Source organism: Montipora capricornis, chromosome 5 (genome assembly GCF_036669925.1).
Source record: "Montipora capricornis isolate CH-2021 chromosome 5, ASM3666992v2, whole genome shotgun sequence".
Taxonomy (NCBI): Eukaryota; Metazoa; Cnidaria; class Anthozoa; order Scleractinia; family Acroporidae; genus Montipora; species Montipora capricornis.
This window is the reverse complement of record NC_090887.1, coordinates 5,550,166-5,572,393: the sequence shown is the minus strand read 5'-3', so window position 1 is coordinate 5,572,393 and position 22,228 is coordinate 5,550,166. Positions and strand designations below refer to the sequence as shown.

The 22,228-nt window shown below is 39.5% G+C and overlaps 2 protein-coding genes across 2 annotated transcripts in view; one reads left to right on the top strand and one right to left on the bottom strand.

Annotated features, from left to right (window-relative positions):
- LOC138049241 (transmembrane protein 163a-like) overlaps window positions 1–8,818 on the bottom strand; it is an 11,157-nt gene extending 2,339 nt beyond the window's left edge. The window contains exons 1-7 of the mRNA XM_068895421.1: window positions 8,591–8,818; window positions 6,440–6,562; window positions 5,519–5,562; window positions 4,296–4,390; window positions 3,743–3,839; window positions 2,240–2,351; window positions 1,739–1,880 (exon numbers count right to left, since the gene is read on the bottom strand). Of these exons, the coding sequence (XP_068751522.1) occupies window positions 1,739–1,880; window positions 2,240–2,351; window positions 3,743–3,839; window positions 4,296–4,390; window positions 5,519–5,562; window positions 6,440–6,562; window positions 8,591–8,705 (728 nt within the window). The 5' untranslated portion in view covers window positions 8,706–8,818. The remainder of the gene's footprint in view (window positions 1–1,738; window positions 1,881–2,239; window positions 2,352–3,742; window positions 3,840–4,295; window positions 4,391–5,518; window positions 5,563–6,439; window positions 6,563–8,590) is intronic.
- A 347-nt stretch (window positions 8,819–9,165) lies between these two features.
- On the top strand, window positions 9,166–20,929 carry LOC138049240 (glycerol-3-phosphate dehydrogenase, mitochondrial-like). The gene is made up of 13 exons (XM_068895419.1): window positions 9,166–9,527; window positions 10,616–10,793; window positions 11,696–11,820; window positions 12,267–12,364; window positions 13,639–13,802; window positions 14,533–14,640; window positions 14,887–15,088; window positions 16,909–16,979; window positions 17,068–17,190; window positions 17,817–18,130; window positions 18,719–19,009; window positions 19,528–19,809; window positions 20,333–20,929. The coding sequence occupies exons 1-13, from the start codon at window positions 9,441–9,443 to the stop codon at window positions 20,450–20,452; spliced, it is 2,163 nt and encodes a 720-aa protein (XP_068751520.1). The 5' UTR covers window positions 9,166–9,440; the 3' UTR covers window positions 20,453–20,929.
- Window positions 20,930–22,228: the final 1,299 nt, after the last annotated feature.

Here is a 22,228-nt window from a genome sequence, read left to right as displayed (position 1 = left end):
AGGGCCACGGGTCAATAGCCCATTCGGCTTCGCCTCATGGGCTATTGACCCGTAGCCCACGGGTCTAGTTGTTAAATGGTATCCTAGTAAAACCTGGAGGCATTAAAACTCAAAACCTTAAAACCAACGTGAAAGAAATTTCGTTCTGTTATGAGTTACAAAGAATGCAGTTCAAACAATTATTGTCTTCTACGATCGAACTTACAGTAAATCACATTTGCGAATACGATGTTTAAAACTGCTCAGTGATGGATGGGACCTAATTTCGCCCGGCAACCCATTCCACAACTCAGGTCCCAAATAGGCGAGTGAATGTTGACCTTACTTCCTGGTCGTAAATCTAGGGATGGCAAACTCTGACACACAGCCCCTTAAATTGTAAGGTGAGCAGTGCATATGAAATAGCTCGTATCTTTTTGTGGGGCATAGTCTGTTTCACCTTATACATAAGGATGGTGATATCTTGTAGTCTTCTATCCTGTGGCGTTATTAGGTTACTTTTGTTCAACAGATTTCGGTAGCTTGATTGCTTAGCCGGGAAAACTGCGCGTAATGCTCTTTCTTGAATATGTTCGAGCTTTCTTTTATCAGTAGCAGAACAGAAGTGCCAAGTCAGATGGCAATAAGTTAAGTACGGCATGATGGCTGATTTATACTGTGAGGCTTGGTTTAGCATAAGTAGGAACAAGTTTTTTAAGTCTCATCATTACGCCTACCCTTTGACTCGCCTTCCTACATACTTCATTAATGTGATTGTTAAAGTTCAGCTGGTCGCCTATACTGACTCCTAGCAACTAACGAGAATCTGAAGAGTCAATGGTGTTTCCTTGAAAGTGTAATGGGTTGTCACTTGCTGTACTATTATGGTTGAGAGTCATAACTTGGTATATGCCCAGGTTTCCTTTTAGCAGATTGCTAGCGTACCACTCAGAGGCTTTATTGGCGTTGCTTATTAGGTAGTTGTTAGCTGTTTCCAGGTTTCCCGCTGTTTCATACAGTTGATGGTCATCCGTGTATATAGAGAGATGTGAGTTAATTACGTATGTCAGGTCGTTTTGGAAGATGTTCCATAGCAACGGACCTAGGGCAGATCCCTGAGGACAACGTCTCTCAGTCCGCTTCCAATATGGCTTCTAATGGCTCTTAGTTTCACTCCACCCAGTCGATCACACAGGTAGGATCGAATTAGGTCGAGTAGTTCATATTAAAATCGATACGCTCTTAATTTTCTGATCATAAGGAGAGGATGCAGAGAGTCAAAAGCCTTGCTCAAATCGTTGGACAAGATCTTAACAGTTTGTCGGTTATCCCGTGCTAATTTCCATGCTTCAATACACGAGTTGTAAAGATTCTTGTCTTGGGTTGACAATTTTTCTTTCTACAGTTGAAGTATGAGCTCTTCATACATGTAGTCTCCTCATATCAAAGATACACTCCTCAGGACTGCAATCTTAAGGTTTCCAATGACACAAGAACCAGAATGATTAAAAAACGACTGCTAGCTTTGCTTTGTTAAGAACATAAAAGGAAAATGCAAAATTTCACTTTTGCAAGGTACTCTGCTCAGCAAAGGAAAACAAACAAATTACATTTATCGGTTTTGTTCTTTGTTTAGACTAACTAAAAATGAAGTGTGATATTTTTATAAGAATTGCTGAATGCACCACCGCAAATCTAAAGCAAAAGGGAAATGACTTCGCACATACAAAATAATTCTCAATTGACACTTTGCACTAACCTTACTCCATAGCCACATAATCCCACTGCTATACAAAGAGCTACAGAAGCATCAAGATACCAAATATGTCTGTTGTACTGATAAAATATTGTGCTCACAATCATCCCCAATGATATACCCGCACCGGCTGTCGAGTTGAAAGCTTAAAGAAAACAAAATTTCATATGGAGATGGTGTCAGCGACGATAAACTGATAAACCCACTCAAACCACACTTCCCTTTGAGAAGCAGGAATTGCACTAGTAAGTAGTCCGGAACTACAGACAACCAGGACCAAATTCAATGAGAGGTCAGAACTCTCAAAGCAAGTGCCCAGTAACAACTGGACGACACTGCCTCCTCCACGACAACTCACATAGGTTTGGTTGCTAAGGAACGGTAATCGCACTTTTAACTGGTCAGTGATAATAAATGGTCAGCAGCCTTTTGATGTTGCATGTAACCATACAGGCAAGCTGCAGTGTTGTATTAGATATGGCAATACAAGCTTGAAGAACTTACCATCTGTTCGGAGAGAGTCACTTTCCAACTTTTCAGCTATGACAAATTTCATCCACGCAAGTGATGAATACACCACTAAACTGACACCAGAAATTGCCTCAATGCCAGCAAACTAAAAAAAAAAAGAAACAGTTATGTAAAAAAAACCTGCATAATTTAACCATTGACAGTAGTTATGTTAAGATGATTAACAATTAATGCAAGTCAGAGCAAATTAAAAAGGAGTCACTTGGCATATTCACTGTGAGTTTTCTTTAGATGTAATTTGCTGGTTTAATTAACCCTTTGATGCCTAAAATGGCCAAAACTCGCCAGACAATTTTACTTGTCAATGGGGAACCCCTGGGAGTCAATGGGTTAACAACTCACTGAAAAACTATGTCCCTGTTAACCCGTTGGCATCCAAACCGGCCGAAACCGGCCAGACTTGGTATTTTACTCTGTCTAACACCAGACGATTTTACTCATCAATGGGCAACCCCCAGGAGTCAATGGGTTAACAACCCCTACATAAGCTCAAAAACAGTCCCCTTTAACTCATTGACCCCTTGGATTGTGACGTAATAGATTTTACTCTGTCTAACATCGGAACAATTTAACTTGTCAATGTGGGGTGGTTCAGGAGACATTAGGGAGTTTAACCACGCGACGTTTTTGAGCTGCGGACGGTAACCGGAAATGAACATTTTGCATGCCAGGGCAGTATTGTCTCCCAGATTTTTAACCTAATCATCTGTAATAAAGGAAAGATACTTTGCAATATAAAGTCAAAAGAAGATAGTCAACAAGACAAGTTAACATGGAAAACAGCTCACTTCCGGTTGCTGTCTGCGGCTCAAAAACATTGCAGGCTTCTGAACTCCCAATTATGGGTTAACAACCTCTATAATTATCCACTCAAAAAATATGTCCCCTTTAAAATTCTAATTTAATGATCATACTGGAGATGAACTGTGCTAGAACGTGTATGTGATTAACCATTTTGGTCCTGACAGTGAGACTTATAGATTTTACTCTGTCTGACGCGAGATGATTTTATTCGTCAATGGAGGCTGCTTCAGTGGTAAATTGGTTAACAACATCTACGTGGACTGCTCAAGAACTTTACTTGACTTGAACTGACCCCTTTCATAACCCTTCCTTCCCTTATAGATTATACTCTGTCTAATGCCAGATTATTTTAATCATCATTGGGGGCTGCTTCAATGGTGAATGGCTTAACAACATCTTTAGGTGGGCTGCTCAAGAACTATATGTCCCCTTCCATAACCCTTGTGTCCTGAAAGTGTGATTCACAGATTTTACTCGTAAATGGCTGGGGGTCACTTCAGGGATGAAAGTATTAACATTTTTTAATGATTTCTCTTGACTTTTTAGCCTTGATAAACATTTTAATTTTCAACTCAAGTTAGTCTTTTCATCCAAAACTATTTCTGAATCAATAAGCTTGCCTTTCTGTCTCATGAGCCTAGCTGATAAATGACACATTACAAATGCACTTACTTTAACTGCATGCTTCTCCACAACTAAAGACCTGATGGCTCGGATGAATATTCCACTTGCAGATAACAAAAACAGAATTCCAATTGCTATACAAGCTCTGCAGTGAAACAGCACACACAAAAAATTACATTTTTATGAAGATACTAAGGTTAATGTGTCAATATGTAATTATTATTGGTTTTATGCATTACTCTAATTAAGTTGTCATAATAATAATTATAATATTATATTAAACAAATAACAACAATTTAAAGGATGGTTTTTGATGAATGGGAGGAGCCTAGATCGAGTAGAAAAATACCTCCCAGGGAATAATGGAGAACAAACAATCAAACTCAACCCATATATGATGGCAAGTCTGGGAATCGAACAAGAGAGAAGGGCTTAAAAGGCTCTTTCACTGGGCCAACCCTGCCTAAACCATTTATCACATGGGAAGCACTCAAGGCTAGTGTTCCTCTAATGGCTCCCTCCATTGAGCCTCACACTTTGCTTGTGCTCTGCAAACTGTTAATCAAAAGAGCATAATTCTACAAATTTTAGGACAACATACCTTCGCTCTCTTTCCCAGGAATATGTTTTCCCGGCCAAACCGCAAAACCTCCAAATTACAACCAATGACGAACAGACATCTAATATAGAGCCAAACTGGGAAAAAAGACAAAAATTATAAACTTATTTTTAAAAGCTATTTTTTTCAGAAACACCACTTAGGGGATAATCTTTAACGCTTAAAGTAACCAGTCAGCCAAAGAAAAGCACTGGCTTCTTTACCCATTGAAGTTGCTTAATATCATGATTAAGTAATTATTAATTAGGTTGCCTAGTATATACTTTTTATCTCTAAATTTAACGAAATAGTTATTATTTATTCCAGACAGATTCTTTCAAACCTAAGATTAAAACCCATTTTGATAATGACTTTTATAAGTCATATAACAGTGATCATCAATAGACCTTTTTGCAGTTGTGTGCCTAGTTACCTGGGGCCGGTTGCTCGAAGCCTGGTTAGCGTTAACTGTTGGTTAAGAGGTATCAAAACCTATAGGTTTCCATGGTATTTAACGCTGGTTAGCGCTAACCATGCTTTGAGCAACTCGGGCCTGGCCGTTAAGTGAAAGTGAGGCTGGACTTGACCTTGTTATGATACAGATCTCCCTGCTTTTCTTGTATTAATGATATTGTTCTCAAGCTAATTAGTTGGAAATTACATAACAAAAGCAGTGACAGAGGTTTCAGACTATCCAAACAAGGTCATGCAACTCAGTAGCCTCCCTTTCATTCATAGGCCAGGTAACTAAGCACACAAAAATGGTCTATTTTGCTTTTGAGATATGACCTTTGGCAGCATTTTTTAAAAATAGCATGCTGTCACCCAGACACCACTAAAGAAAGGGGCCACTCCAGGTACAGTCAGTTAGCCTCTACTCCTACCAGATGCCAGACAGTGTACCTAATTCCAGAATATAGCCATGCATTAAATTTTTTAATTTAGATACACATTAACCTTTATTAATTTAACCTACGCGTGCTAGCCAGACCTGCCTTTTAAGTGTCTGAGGGACCACAACTTCTAAAGGCAAGAGGGTTTTAATTTATTTTAGTAGCAATAAAGGTGACCACCACCACCACACAAACACTCGTCTGGCAGTAATAAGAGCCTCAAGAGAACACTGGTAAAGAAATTAACCCCATACAAATTCACAGCTGAAAATATGTCTATTTATGCTTATCATATAGTGATACTGTCTGTTACTTTAAGTTGTTAGTACTTACTGCAAAGCCAAATGCTGCAGAACTTTTAGCCAAACTGGAAATAACTGTGAAAAAATAATTAAATGCATTTAAAGAATTTGAGAGAAAAAAAATGACAAAGAACAAAGTGGTTTCTAGGTTTATTTTTGAAAGACAGCAGTGATCCTCATACTACATTCTAAGCAAATTTATTGTCTCTAACGGATGAAACACCTGAAATATTAGGGGTCTTCAGCAGGATTTGAACCGGTGCAATGCTCTCACTGACTACCAACTGAACTACATGTATGAAGACACTTATTGGGGAGCAGGTCAATTTCTTGGACTCATGTGTTCCCATGAAAGGACTGATGAATATAACCTGCACTTAAAAAAAATATACAGTTTCTTTCAGGTTTATTTTTGTTTTGTAAGTATTTGAATCCGAACAAATATTCTTTAAAAATTAAGGGTGATGCTTTTTACTGCAATGGTATATTAGGTTATTAACCCTTTGGCGTCTAAACCGGCCTACACCGGTAAGACTTAGTATTTTACTCTGTCTAACGCCAGATGATTTCACTTGTCAATGGGGAACCCCCATGAGTCAGTGGGTTAATCAATCACTGTCCCCATTAACCCTTAGATGCCTAAACCAGCCTAAAGCGGCCAGATCTTTCTTGACAATTAAAATCCCTGCTGCAACTGTACAAGAAAAAGATTCAAGGTAACTAGAGATGACCTAGAGGGGTCGAGTTGCAAGTCCAAACCAGAAAAAAAATGTGGGAAGAAGGGGAATTGACACTGCCAGGAAAAACAAGGCAAAAAGTATAATTATTGACAACTTAATTAACCACTGATTCCTCAGGCCCCTAAGAAGCCCCGGTTGACAAGTAAAATTACTCCAAGGAATCAATTGTTTAAACAATGGAAGTGCAGTCTTGTGAAAATAAGGATGCTTACCAAATGCACTAATTCCAATCACAAAAGCACAAAAAACAGAGGCGTAAGATACTGCATGAGCTGCCTTACGCCATTTGTCCATCAACTGAGCAGGAAGCTGCTTTTCTTTGTGGAAGAGATACTCTGTTGTAGGTAAACAATGGGAATTAATCAGTGCGAGTCAAAAGAAGGATTCATTGATCTAAAGGATCTCTTGGCACTGTGCACAAAATCCTTTCATTTGTCACAATCTGCATTAGAATACAGGGCAAAAAGGGCAAAGCCCCTCAGTACTACGGATTGTTGTAGCCTGAGTCTCTCACATAAGGAGTAGATAGAGGTACAGTGTAGGCTCCGTAATGGCAGTCCCCCTACTAGGAGTTCTAAGATATTTAAGGACGAAGACAAGGATAATGTTCTCACCATATTAAGGTGGCACATTTCTTGTATTTCGAAAACTTGGTGGCTGGGTCTCATGAGAAACATGTCATGATAGTTCCCCTTAAGTGCATACAAAGAAGACGAAGGGATTTACTCCCATTAAGGTTGGTACAGGCCAAAATCAGGAACAATTTCTTGCATGGTTTAAGTTACTGAGTGAACAAATTCTTTAATCAAAATTTCCTTGTTTACAAAATAACAGCTTTCCTTTTTTAGCATCCAAGTTGTCATCAACTGACTGAATTTATGGTATTATAATAATCAAAGTTCTGTGCCACAAGTAAGACATTTCATAAAACAGATTTTTTATATGAGTAGCAAGCAAGCCTTGTAAAGCAAGTTTTTTGGCAGCTTAAAGTTGAATATTTCTTTCATTGAGTAATGTTATATAACTGTCACCAAACGATTTCTATGTAGTAGCTCAGTGGTTTCAATAAGTACTGACAGCCGATCGCGATGAACAGTATCGGCTACAGTTTACTAAGAGAAGTCGGTTACTTCTTTCTCTAAACCCCTGGTAGATAATTATTGTGCAATTACTCTTTCAGCTGTCCTATGATGGATTAACCAAGAGTGAACCCAGGATGATAGTTGACAAATGAAAAGTACAATATGGTTCCAGAAATAATAAGATCAAACAATGCACCATGAGTTCAAAGATTACTTTTCAAAGGTATGCAAATTTAGGATGCATTTCCTTCAGGTCAACCACAAGGGAGAGAAATCATTATTAATTTATTATGCAGTGATTGTCAAACTGAGATGTCTTTTACTAATAAAAACGCCCTCTTCACTTCATTTGGACGAAAATATTCTTTTAAAAACCACTACTATTTATCAACAAACTTTGAATAATTGTTAATTTTTGTTGAATCACAATAATCCAATTTATAGGAAATTATAACTGACCAGAGACCAGAAAAAAATAGAAATCAGAACTATTTTTGTTGAAAGATTATTTTTATCTTGATATACGAATTTTCATGTTAGCTTTTCTAATAAATTATAAATACAAGAAAAAAACTATAATATGGAGAAAATCCGTCAAGAAGGGAATAATGTAACAAATTGATAAAAATTTCCCAAAAGGTTGTTGTAATTTGTGACTCAGAATGCAGATCTTGAAAACAGTTAGCTCACGAAAATTAAATTATGAAGAGTAACGTAATTGACTTTTATTGTGGATTTACAAGTACAGTCATGTAAATTGTGCATGATTAAAGTTAGGAAAAGATGCTATAGGAAATTATATTTCCCTGATCTTTTTAAGCTGACACTGAGTTAAGGATGATGACGGAAGCAAAACGAACTGTAAACATTTTTGAAGAAAATGCTTTGTATAAAATGACATTATAAACTAAGACGAAATTGAGAGCACACCTGTAAATTCAGAAGGAGAATCAAAAACGTACATCGTACATGTAACGTCAAATGAGATTTTTATAGTAGTACGTATACAAGACAAACAATTCTCTTTTTCTATCTTGATGTAATTCTTAAATAAGGTTATACAAGGTTCAGTTGCTGTTCAAACAATAAAATGAAAGTAAGCATTAGTATATGATAGTCATTTCATCAAGCTAATTAATATAGTTTGAGCAGAAGAAAAACTTAACAAGACAGATCTTTCAAAAACGAGGAACGACCTTTTGCGATAAAATCAACTTCCGATGGGCAGGCGAGTGGTCGGAAAAAAAAAACAAACAAGTAAATTTGTCGTGTTTCACGTACCGTCGTCCAATGGCGATATACAGGGAAACCCTTCGAGCTCGCCAGACTTGCCTTTTTCAGCTGTCGAGCTAGTTAACAGAATAGTTGAAGAGCCATATATTGTACCTCCCTCCATGGCGATTTTTGGACATCAGCCATGTCAAAAGCAGAAAAAAGACATCCTAATATCTGATCCCAAAATGAGCAATGCTGATTATAATAAACCGTTTTAATGCGAGAGTCTTGGGAAGGACATGAAGCACCTGTGGGAGGGGGACTCCGTAGGGCTTATTGAGGCGCTAACAAACGGAAATAATAATGACGAGAGAGGGAGGGGACTATACGCTTAAAACGGATCGGGCTACCTTCTCACAAACGCTCTCACTCCTGTTATTTGGACAAAATGGAATTGTACTGTAAGCCGAAAAAGGGAAGGAAAAAAACAAATTTCAACTTTTTAACTACTTTAAACGGAAGGCAGAAGGCATGTGACAAAATTCAAATATTACGGAACCCTCCCTTCTACGTTTTCACAGTTTCAGCTCACTAGCCACTCCCCAGTCTTTATTTGATTCGGAACGGGCAAAAATTGCGGCAGAGATCTGAAGAGAGGTACAGCTTTATTTCTAATTCGAAACATTCACGGGAAGGGCTGGGAGAATAACACTCTTTTTGTTTACTCTCATAATCGACTGTTTTCCTATTGCTTGAAGTTTGTGTCGGCCAATACAGAGTTTCCTCGCCTTTGGGCAATTTTCGCGAGAGAAACTGATCGTGGTTCTCGCACAGGTGTGGGAGATGAGCTCTTCGTTGTAGCATATTCACGTAACCGGCTTATTTCATTTATCTGGGATCTGGTCTCAATCCCGTGATGTCTTATATTCGCATTTTGGGAGGGACAGCAGCTGTTAGCGCCGGGTTGTATGCATTTTACAATTTTCGTGATGGAATACGCCAGGTACGTTAGCTATAGATTCTAGAATACCAGTTACGTATTACCCATGGATGGATATATATCCTCTATTGTTATATGACTCGTTACGCCCAATAAGCCCAAATGCCTGCGAGACCAAGTGCCTAAACACAGCTTTTACCAATTTAGACAGTGTCACGATACAATTTTTTTATTAATTGCACATTTCTGAGGTACTCAAAATGCAAAATACCCTGCCATATTATTGTGTTCAACTTGTAGCGACATCTAGTCGCCCGAAAAACGTCAGGCGTAGAGCAAAAACACACCATACATATATGCAGAAAAGGGGCTGGGTCTATTCTGCATGGAAGACTATCGTTGTTGTTTTCGCAGCTCTTTGCAATAAAGAAGCCAGAAAAGCATACAAATGGCCTTCAGGGTGGCTGGTCACAGAGAGACTTGATATGTGCTTTGCACTTTACCTTGTGAGGGTGGGAGGGGGGTTAGGGGTATACTTGGGAGAATTTTGGTTATGTGTTTGTCACTTGTGTCTGTAAGTTACAAGGAATGTGCCCTTATTTGTACACCGCACTGTTAACCCATCAACCCCTGGACCGCCGCCCTTGACAAGTAAAGTCGTCTGGCGTTTCAGTAAAATCTAAATTAAGCATCATTCCTAAGATTCAATGGGTTAAAGTTCATTGCAATTAGAGACGCTTTTGATCGTTCTTCACAAAAACCAATGAGACTTTGTTTCAGGGTTCCCCAGAGCTCTTCTCTCCCTCGGTCAAGGGAAGAGCTCTGGGGTTGAGATTGACTTTCTTTATTGAAGAAAAATGCACCCAAGAAAGGCTGTTCTGTAGGGTTACTGTGAGTTTCTTTTACTAATCCTTTGAATCACAATAGTTTCCTTTGCTTTTAAGTTTACCCCGAGAACCACTCAGATTTTCTGGAAACAAACTTAACTGTCCACTTTTCGACGTGAAGGATAAATTTTCTGCCTGATCAAACTGATTAGTTACTCATTTCCTAAGGTACATGTACTGAGAAGAGAAATAGAAAACAAGCTTTGATGTATTACTTCAACAGAGAATTAATATTTTTGTTATTTTTTAACATCTGCATCTCAGAATCCCTTTTTACCGGTGACTGCAGCAGAAAAAGTAAGTGCAGAGGATCAGCCCATTATCGCTCTTCCATCAAGATCTGTTCACATCAGTGCTTTGAAAGATACACCACAATTTGATGTTTTGGTGATAGGAGGTGGTGCTACAGGCTGTGGTGTAGCACTGGATTCTGTGACAAGAGGTGGGCAAAATTAAAATAATAGACTAAGTGTGCATAAACACACACTAGCTCTGAGTGCTACAGTTTCAACATCTACAACAACATGTACATGTCAGCACTTGCAAAGTTCCTTCGACTTATAGCTGCAATCACAGTCATAAGTCGTTGGAAGTCACCCACCCCCTTTCCCCCGTTCAATATTGGATAACGCAATGCACCCAAACTAAGACAATTAGCTGTGAAGCTGACACCATATTTTTTTTCTTGAAGGAACATGTCAGACCACAACACTGGGAACTTGGTGTAGTTACTCTTTGTGATGTAGTTGTGGGATAGAATTTAAATCCAAGCATCACCAAGATTCCAAGTAACTCATTAATGGTCCACCCTGCTAGCAGAGCCTTTCTTTTGCTTGCTCGATTTAGGCGTTCTCGAGAAAGACTCTGCATGAATAGAGTAAGATCTTTATTGAGTATGCGCTGTATGTTGCCAGGATACAGTCTCAAACCCAAGCTTAATATGCCAGATCTTGGTTTTTCACGGTGCAGTGGGCTCAGTTATAACCATCGGTTTTGTCACTAACTGGATGCTTGCCAGGAAAAACCAGTTTGATGAGAGAAAACAAGATTGACTTGTCCAGAAGTTCGTGCTATGGCAGCTTCAAAGAGTTGATGCGATTCAGGCAGAGCCTCCTTTTCTGACCTCTTCAGTAAAGAAAAAGACAAAAGGAGGCTCTGTTGGGAGGGTGTTAATGGTCCAGCGTAAACCCAGGAAATGTTTTGTTTGTTGCAGATAAGCATTTTTTCTGTTATTCAGTGGACAAGATGATTGCACGGTGTCATTGGGATAGCAGAGAGAGGACAATGTATGATGTTGCTTCAGCTCATGTGACTTTTAAAATCCAGTTTGTAAAATTTTTACAGGCCTGTCTACTGCTTTGGTGGAAAGGGATGATTTCTCATGTGGGACAAGCAGTCGCAGCACCAAACTGATCCATGGAGGTGTGCGTTACCTGCAGAAGGCTATTATGCAACTGGACCGAGAACAGGTTAAATTTGAATTTTTCGTTGAAAGGGAGAAATAATGACAAATTCCAACTGAATTGCCTGCCCTCAAGAAAATTCCACTCCTCTGTAAACAGAGTCAGGAAGCAGATGTTGCAGAAAGCAGAGATCATCCACAATCACGTATATGTCCATGTTAGTCGCAATTCACACACCCTCTAGATTTATTACAATTTACCATAGATAAAAGTGACGTCATGAAGGTGAAAGCATAAGAGAACAAATTAGGAATTGATGTCTTTTTACCCCATTGGTTTAATTTTTGCTCACTGTGTTCAACTTACAACGGTTCAATGCTAAACGAAAGTAACGTTCAATTTGCTGTTTATGAGATGCAGCTCTTCAATTTGTGTAATATTGTGTTCAATTGTCTTATCTGGGTTGTGTTAACTTTAACTCCTTGATTCTCCTTCTTTCTGACTTTTTGCAGTATCGTCTTGTAAAGGAAGCATTGCACGAGAGAGCAAATCTACTGGCCATTGCTCCACATTTATCAGCTCCATTACCAATAATGCTTCCAGTATACAGGTGAATCTTTCTTCACATTTTTTACCAAGAGAGGGTAAAAGAAAAATAAGGATTTAAGCAAATGAAATGTGTTGTGTTGATTTAATTTTGCCAATGATTGAAAATTATTTTGCAGATTTTTTAGTGAAACATAATCTTTCCAGACCATCAGTGACCTTGGGATTCCTGCAGTCCCAACTGCAAGATGAGAAAACATTTTATATTACTCAATGATGTGAGCAACTCCTAGAAACAACCTTGCTCGTGAACAAAAAAAATTGTGACAGAAGAAACATATGAAAATTTCATATATTTGAAATAGGGAGAATTTAGGTCTAAGTGACACTGTGTGTCCAGAAATGTACCTATAAATTAGCTAGATGCATGCTCAATTTTGACGTCCAATGCAAAATGGTATAATTCCTTTATTAAAGTCTAAGCCTTTGTTACCTATTTCCAATGAGTAGGTACAAAAGTTGGACTGGATTAACTCCGATTGCTCAACGCGGATTGTTAGATGGTTTTGTAAACCCAAACTATTCAACGTTTGCCCAGATTTCACCGAGGTTACATGTAGCTTAAAGATTAGGGCTGGGGTGATTTCTCGAGGCCTTATCAAGGTGATAAGGTGAGGTGAGCAATCGGAGTTGATCTGGTGTGACTTTTGTACCTGCTTATATGGGGGCAAGGATGGCACAGTCGGTCTAAGTGCACGGCCTTGGTGCAAGAGGTTCTGAGTTTGATTCCCGGATCTCGCATCCTCGTTTCAACTTCTTTCCTTTCCATGTAGCTAAGTAGCTTTAAATGCCCGTAAAACGGAGCACTGATGGAGAGGGGGGAGTAAAATGAGTGCACCGTCGACCTCAGGTTTGTCAGTTGAATTACTGTTACGAGTTATCGACGCTAAATATGGTTACTTTACTTTACTTTACTTTATATCCAACAATAAGGTACATGTAAGGTTAGCATTATTTATTTTTGCTTCTAAGGGTATTAAGCAGCTGTTTTTCCTTTAATACTTGAGCAGTATTTGGGGTGTGACGTAACTTAATTGCCTGTATTCCGAGACACGAGTGTTGTTGAAGTTGGGGACAAGGGCTAGGGGGCACTTCGTGACTCTCATTGAAATCTGTGAGAATCTAATTAGCAACATTTCTGGACATATCTGTTCAGTGAAAATTAAATCATTCCATTTATAAAGCAACTCGAGCAGCAATTTTTGAATTGTATTTTCTCGTAATTGAATTTTTAGAGTGTCCTGACAAGTGATAATCTTATTGTGTTGTTATTTGTAGATGGTGGCAGCTTCCTTATTTTTGGGTAGGAATCAAGATGTACGACCTTGTTTCTGGCAGGCAACTTCTTCGCAGTAGTTATGTTGTGGGAAAAAAGAAAGCCTTGGAGCTATTTCCTATGCTTAAAAAGGAAAAATTGTGTGGAGCCATTATATATTATGATGGTAAGTCAATTAACAGCTTTACGTGTGGATCCATCTGCACTGGATTGTTTGTGTAATGAATAAAATTCAAAGCCTTTCCTTTTCATTGTTATCCTCATTGTGGTTATGATGTTTGGAGGTTCAACTTATGGAAACTCCCTCAGATATTTTTCCAGTATCCTGAGTGGCACACTCACAAGAAAACAATTAAAGTATTTAATGGGGTTTTGTTAGAAGTCATTCTTTTTAAAATAGCCTTCAGACAAGCCAAAATAATGTGAAGCGATGACATTTGCTTTTAAACTTCCCTTAGATACAATGTACTTCTGCTACATTAACAGTTAACTGTGTAATGCTTATCACTTATTTTAAGACATTGATTATGAACTAATCTGGCCAGGGTTTTAAATCACTCATGGCCTCCTTCAGTAGTTTAATGTTCAACTGAGTCAATCACTTGGCACTAATCCTAGTTAGTGTTTTTTGATATCGGACTGAATTAAAACTACAAGGACTAATGACATCGCTGTGTAGCATTCCTAGATGGCTAATGGCAAACAATACCATATTATAGGAAATTAATGCCTGTGGAGTGTGTCACAGATTTGGAGTAATTAATTAAGGTTGCTGAAATTAAGTGAATGTTAACACAAATTAACACGACTTAAATAAACACGAATTTTTCAAATTGGCATTAATTTCCTATAATAACTAAGTAAATGTTTCTTTAAATATGTTCTTTTTTATTCAGGCCAGCATAATGATGCACGGATGAACCTTGCCATTGCATTAACAGCTGTCAGACAAGGAGCATCTGTGGCAAATCATGTAGAGGTGTTGTCGCTTCTAAAGAAAAAGGGTAAGCAGTGATCTATGTATAATAAATTATGTAACAACCTTTCCTTTGAGGCGTGTTCTAAATTAAAATGAAAATAGCATTTGATCAGTGGCCATGTTTTTTATCAAAAATAAAAGAAATGTTTGCAAGTTTGAACTATAGGGGAACTGAAATGCTATTGTTGGTATTACTTTGAAAACTTTTTGCCCTGTAGAAGTAGACCACATGATCATTGATTTTAAATCTCGATCTTATACTTTGTTACAGAAGAAGGTAGCGAGGATGAAGTAGTTTGTGGTGCTCATGTACGTGATGCCATAACTGGTGAAGAGTTTGATGTGCGAGCCAAGTGTGTGGTGAATGCCACTGGGCCATTTACTGATGCAGTACGTAAAATGGATGATTCAACAGGAAATGATATCTGTCAGCCAAGTGCAGGTGTTCATATCGTTCTGCCAGAGTACTACAGGTATATAAGCAACGCACAAGTGTGATTGCTTCATAATAGGGTATCCAGACACCTTAAAACAGATGAATTGGGCCCCTAAATAGGCCATTTCCGAGTTCAAGTCTGCCTCCTCTTCAAAGGGAGTCTAAGTGCGAAGTTTTTGTAATGGTAATTACTTATACTTTACATATGAATGAAAACTAATTTCCATAACAAAAACTTCGCACTTAGACTCGCTTGAAGACGAGGCAGGCCACAACTCGGAAATGGCCTATTGCTTTTATTATAGTTCAAGTCGTTTGGATACCCCGATGAAGCATGAAACACTGTCAGTCTGGTTAGGGCCCTTGCCTTGAGACAATTATGGTTCAAGACCTGCTCTTTCCCGCTAGTTGAATTTGTTCCTGGTAAACTTCCCAGCTGCACTTGTAAATAGCCAACTGGTTTCCCTCTAGCCAGGTGGGATTATTAAAGTTGTTGTGGAGTCCATAAAGCGTTGCAACTTATTACACTGCAGTTAACTTTGTCGGAGAATCCGTTTTGGCGCTCTTCTCTTTAATTCGTCTGAGTTGATGTAAAACAAAGAAAATTCAACGTGTTAAGAATAAACCTACATTCTAAGTGAAAGCAATCATTGCAGTTAACGATTACACTGTAGCAACTTGAGGAGTTTCAAAAGTAACCTGGACAGTTATGCAAACCCTCGACTGCATCTCGGGTTTGCATAACTGTCTCGAATTCTCCCAACTCCCCCTCGTGTTTAGATGAGTCTATGGAAACACGGAAAACGTCCTCTGTTGCTTGATTGGAGGGTAATTTGAAGTGCTAGTTTTCCACCCATGTAAATCATGTGAGCGTTAGCCCTACTAATGGAAATGGGCCCACACAAGGACAGAGAAAAACTCTGACCAAGGGCCCGTTTCTCGAAAGTCCCGAAAAACCATCTGTGAAACTGTCAACCGCTTGTTTTGGAAAGCCGATCTTTTAACATGTTTTCAAGGAAACGAAAAGAAAAAAATAATGGTTGTGAAGTTTGACAACTTAAATCCTCTCCGTTCTTGAAATACAAAGGGAATTGTGACACCCGAAGATGGCCCGTAAAGTTTCGGGACTTTCGAGAAACGGGCCCCAGGGAATTAAACCCACGGCCTTCGAGTTCGATCACCGTTGCTCTACCGATTGAGCTACAAGATCAGACGGGAGAAGGTCGTTGGGAATTTAAGACGTCTATGTCACGGCAATGAATATGTACAAGTACAACGAAGGGTTACATTTTCGCAAACGTTTGCCGTGTAGCACTTATATTTCAACAGAATTAACTATTGGAGGGTAATGTGAATCGCTATCGAGAGTGCACCGTTTCGACAATTTAAATCCTAGCACCGTAATGGGACAATTATCAGCTGAACTTGCTTAGCTCCCGTAAGTAGTATCTCTAGTATAGTCGGAAGGTCGTAGGTTCGACTCCTTCCGAGGAAAGCTCGGATTTTTTTCGAGTATCCCCGAGTCACCGTTGAAAACATGTCATCTCTTCGATATCGACGTAGTTGGAGAAAGTGGATATCGAGCGAAAAGGTGCTACTATTTCCTTATCTGGCTCCCGTTCCGTTCGCATTTGCTCTATTCTAAACCGGTCAAACCGGGACACTACAGTGTGTTACCGTGTCATATTTTGCGCTTTCTCTTGACCAAATATGGTAAAATGGCGTAGTAATGGAATAATAAGTATTCAGTCGGATTAGCTGAAAAGATAACCTCGCTTTGGTGTTTCCAACGTTGAATGGTAAAAGCGCTCTAATTTCATTCCTATTCGTTTCTTTTTGCTTCTTTTCATTTTCCAGTCCAACCGACATGGGACTTCTTGATCCTGCTACCAGTGATGGACGAGTCATCTTTTTTCTTCCTTGGGAAGGTGAGATGCAAATTCATGAAACCTTTTTGTGTTCTTTTGTTTGAGCTAAGAGCAGCCCCTTGATAAATCGCTTTTTAATCTGTTCCAGGCAAAACTATAGCTGGTACAACCGATTCCCCAACTGACCTGTCGTATAACCCTTCGCCAAAGGAAGCTGAGATCCAATTTATACTGAGTGAAATCAAGCATTACCTCAGTGCAGATGTGGATGGTGAGTTTGTAAAGGCCTATGTGTCTTGGACCAGTTCTTAAAACTGGTTTCTTTTTCATTTAGGTGCTTAGTACCTTCCACCCTCTTTCCCCTTACAGCTATTATTATATTAATAAGTTTGTGATTTTTAAATTCCCTGTGGGATGGTCAAGTGCCGTTCCCGGTCGCTGTTAAGCTACTTGTACCACACCTAAGATGGATTACAACTGAACTGATCCAAGTAAGCCTGCAAAAAAGGTTGATTGAGGCTAGTTGTTCTTTTAAGTTTACAAGCTTGTTTTTAACCGGAGATCTCTGCAGATAGCTTTCCATGCCCTTGATAATAAAAACAAATTGCTCTTTGGCGAAGGCATTACTCCCTGGCCAAAGAGCTCTGTGACGAGAATTGAACTTCTTCCTCTTCAAAAACATTGCGTCCGCTATCAAGCGAATAGGCCAGTTTCGTATTCTCACGGTTAGACTGGGTCTAGCATGAAATGGAGGCTAATGCGGGGAAAATAATTTTTATGTGAAAGAAACCCCTGCATTAGCCTCCATTTCATGCTCGATCCAAACCAACCGTTAGAATACGAAACTGGCCTATTGAATTTCTGTACTCGGTCTCCGATGTCTCGTTTTCCTTACAGTTCGGCGAGGTGATGTATTAGCAGCATGGAGTGGTATCAGACCTTTGGTCATTGACCCAAACTCCAAAAATACAGCCTCGATCGCGCGTAATCACCTCATACTGGTCAGCAAAAGTGGCCTGGTGACGATTGCTGGAGGGAAGTGGACAACTTACCGCTCTATGGCTGCAGACACTATGGAAGCTGCTATTAAAGCTCGCGGGCTCAAACCGTCGAAGGAATGCCAAACCGATGGACTTTTCCTTGAGGGAGGAGAGGGGTATACACCTAATTATTTTATTCGACTGGTGCAGGATTTTGGCTTGGAAGTTGAGGTTGGTTGGCAATTTTTAGGTGCAGCGTGCGTTACAGAGAAATGTGTTTTGTTGCCATGACAATTTTGGTCACCTCCAATCACTCTTCTTTTGTTGTTACACTGAGAACTTAAAGACGCTTATGCATCGGTGGAGAGGACAAAATAACGCAAAAGTTTCGTTACCAAGCATCATACAAATGTACTGACGGTACTTTTAGCCGCCTAAGAATGAAAAGAGTGCAAATAGAATGGAATTTTAAAACGTTGGGCAACACTTTCAAAGTGGGATGAGATTGTTTTTAAAATCGCAAAAATTTTGATATGGATAGATCATCCTGTTAGAATTTATTTGTTATCTTCACCGTGGCTTGTCATTTTTAAGTAAAAGCCATTTTGGATTGAAAAACTGAAAAGCCGCCGTGACTAGCTGTTGATCAAAATGAGAGTCGAACCCAAGATCTTCCTCTCAGCAGACTGGCACCCTTATTGCCGACGGTGAGCACAGTTGACATGGACGTTTCCAAAATACTCCCAAGTAGTGAATTAATTTACCTTGTCAACTCAATTAATAGAAACACCTTCTCCCTTTTCAATATTCATGCTAAAGGTTGCCAAACACCTCGCTCGCACATACGGGAACAAGGCACCGGAAGTAGCCAAACTGGCCAACATAACCGGAAGTCGGTGGCCAGTCATTGGCAAACGTCTGTTGGAACAGTTTCCGTACATTGAGGCGGAAGTGCGGTATAGTGTACAGGAATATGCCTGCACCATCGTGGATTTCCTTGCGCGGAGAACGCGTCTTGCGTTTTTGAATGCACAGGCTGCCGCCGATGCCATTCCAAAGATTGCCGACATTATGGGCAAAGAACTTAGCTGGTCAAAAGCCAAACAACAGGTAAAGAATTGGGGAAATTTCATACATGGACGAAAATTTTCCTCGAAAATTTCTTTTTCAGGGGTAGTTAATCTGTACAAGTTATGTTTTGGGCAAACGGTGCATAATAGTCGATAATAGCTTGATTTCTTAGCCTTAAAGTATGGTGAACTTGCAATCGTATGGAAAATGAAAATAATCGATTGTAGATTACCTAAGTGTGTTCGCGTGAGCTTGTTGTGCGCGGCCCTGTCACATGAAAATCATAACTTTTCTTGACTATCGACTATCGTGTGGGAGGTCAAACGGACTTTTGGCGACGACGACACGACGACAACGAAGACGTCGACGACCACGACTAGCAACACTACGACCACGTCTACTTCTACCACTTATCCTATTGGACGTCGCATATTTAACCATACTTGGGAAACACTCTCCAGCTTATTGAAAGCATCCTGTTTAAAACTCTTTAATTGTCAACACTGTCAGTAAAAATTCTCCAATGGTGAGCTTTGCCTCTTCTTAATCATTGCCAGGCTGAAATCAAAGACGCGCAAGAGTTTCTTGGTGCAATGGGACTGGACGTACAGGAACACGTTCGACGCGTGGAGGTGAATTTCAGCGACGAGGAGATAAAAGAGTACGAGAAGAAATTCCACAAAGTGAACAAATCCAAGCGAGGATGTCTAAACTCCTTGGACTTGAAAAATATGTTGAAGGAGATGGGAGAAGAAGTTTCGGATAAGCAACTGCATGAGCTGATAGCTGAGGTGGATACAAATAGAAATTCCTGCGTTGAGATGGATGAGTTTCTACAGGTACGTCTTGAGCACTGCTCGGTAGCTTTCATTTGAATGGTCCTTATTGGAGTTGAGCCTGCCGGCACATTTTCTTTTGTTTAAAACCGCATGAGTTTTGGAAGGGAATGATAAGAAAGTACAGCTCAGTAGCTTTCATTTGAAAAACCATCGTGTACCGCCTTTCTCTACGGAGCTCCCATCCTCAGCCAAGACGGCGTAACTAGCAAAATTCAAAATCACCTTTTACAAGGCAGCAAATTTACAGTTTTTTTAGTGAAGAGGGCACGTCTTGAATGTTTTAGTTTCCCTTGTTTTGCCAGCTCAATTGAGGTCATTTTAGAGGTCTCAGTTTCAGCAGAAGTGTCGTTTCCTCTTGCAAAATGTGTCACGTCTGCTTACAGGTTTTCATAAATCCAACAGTTTAAGCAAAAATTTCCTGACCGCCAGTTTGGCGATCGCTTGCGCGAGTTACTCTCTGGCAGAGGAGAGGTTCGACTGTAGAAGATGGGCGCTTTTAACAAACCAAGTTGTTTTCTTGCAGTTGATGAGCGCATTAAAAACTGGAGCCGTCGCCAACAACCGTTTCGCGGTGATTATCGATCGTCATCACAAGCATTTGACAGAACAGATACCCGTGGACAGGAGTGGCGGTGGAGTGTGACGTGATGAAGGATCTAACCAATAGCAATCATTATGGCTGCTTTTTCGCTAATGACGGCGGGTCTTATAATTGGCCAATTGCAGAATAGATTGATTTGGTGGAAGTAAAATATGTATGTTGTATCAAGGGCGCGAAAAAATTTGCCACGCGAGTTGTGTTGTTAACGGTGATTGGCCGGACATGTTTCCTTAAAGCAAATCAAATTGGTGTTTATGTGGGACTGCTAACGCACCATGGATTCGAGGCAAATTCATGTTGCGTTACTGGTGGGTCACTGAACCTTTTGAGATTTAAAAGCGCAGTGCAATTGCGGACTTGAAGTTAATTTTCTTTTTTTTTTTTTGGGAGTGATTCCGCGAAGTTGCAGCGACACATTTTTTCCCCAAAATATTTCATCTTAATTGTATGTACACGGATATATGAAAATACTCTCGGTTTATTAAGCAAGAATAACAGAATAAATACTTGCATTCAAAATTCGATTCACATGACTTTTTTTCTCGTATGAAAACACTTACTCCTATTTTCAAAGACAACCCTCCTAAAAAATGAAATATAGACATAATTTCGCGATAAGGTTGTTACACAGTCTTCGAAAAAAAAGCGACATCGTAAAAGATCTCCTCTACCTTTTCAATCCAACCAACAGCATGAGCGTAGAAAAAAAAGAATCGCTTGCTGCGAACAAGCTGTGCCTTTAAAGCAAGTCAATTAGCGGATTACTTTGGTTTTGCATTTACCTCACTCAGTGATTGATTCAAAGTTCTCGCGCCATTTCTTCAACGAATCAGAAGTGAAACCAAAACCAATCGTGGCTCGCGCGTGCACATTTTCCCGCGCTTTGTGTCGGCTACGTGTAATTACTTCGAGTTTTGATTGGCCAAAGTCATTACTTTGGTTTTGGTTTTAAGACACTCGATTGAAACTCGCTCTATCTAATATTCGGTCGGTGCTTGATAAATCCGCGTTCAAAGTCCTTTTGGTTTTCGCAATTCCTTGAAAATAAGGGAAACGCCTTTACATTTTGTTTCATTAATATTCGAAGGCATCATGCCATTTTCACGATTGACTTCAAAAGGTAGAAAACTTGTTGAACTTGGTTAAATTTCCAATTTAAAGCGTTTTAGCTTTGATAACGAGACAGTCGTAAGCCATTAAAAACTGACAAGCTGTTGGGTGGCAAACGTGCCAATACAGAGCTTAAGCACGCGCGTTTTTGAGACGCTGACGGCAACCGGAAGAGAACATTTCGCGTGCCAGAACAGTGGTGTCTCTCCAGCTCTTTATACTAATCATCTCTAATAAAGAAAAGATACTCAGCAATGTAAATGTGGTTGTGCAAAAACAAGTTAAAAGGGAAAAAAGCACACTTCCGGATGCCGTCCGCGTTTCAAAAACGCGCATGCTTAAGAGTGCATGTAAGTAAAAATCTATCATTTTCGAAATTTCGCGGCCATAGCCCAAAAACGGATTTTGCTCAAATTTTGTCCAGATGTAGCCTATTATGTCTCTAAATGTACTGTACAGTTTTTTAAGTCGTGTATTTTTATTTCGGAGAAAATGCGAATTTAAGACTTCGTGTCGAAATCGCCAAATTTTCCGCAGAAATTTCAGCCGCGTACACGCGCATTGCATTCTTAAACCAGTGAGTCTTTGACCTCATTTTCTCCTCTAGCTCGAGCCAGCTCTCTCAAGATTCTAAAGTTAGTAATGGCGGACCAATAAATAGCAAAATTCCAGTTGAAATAAACAGGTTTCTTTAAAATCAGAACTTGT

What these genes read in the sequence shown, in the direction of transcription:
- LOC138049240 (XM_068895419.1), top strand. Translation starts at nt 9,441, where the DNA reads ATGTCTTATATTCGCATTTTGGGAGGGACAGCAGCTGTTAGCGCCGGG. An exon ending in ATAATGCTTCCAGTATACAG is followed by an intron (nt 12,365 to 13,638) that starts GTGAATCTTTCT and finishes TGTTATTTGTAG; the next exon opens with ATGGTGGCAGCTTCCTTATT. An exon ending in ATTTTGGCTTGGAAGTTGAG is followed by an intron (nt 18,131 to 18,718) that starts GTTGGTTGGCAA and finishes TTCATGCTAAAG; the next exon opens with GTTGCCAAACACCTCGCTCG.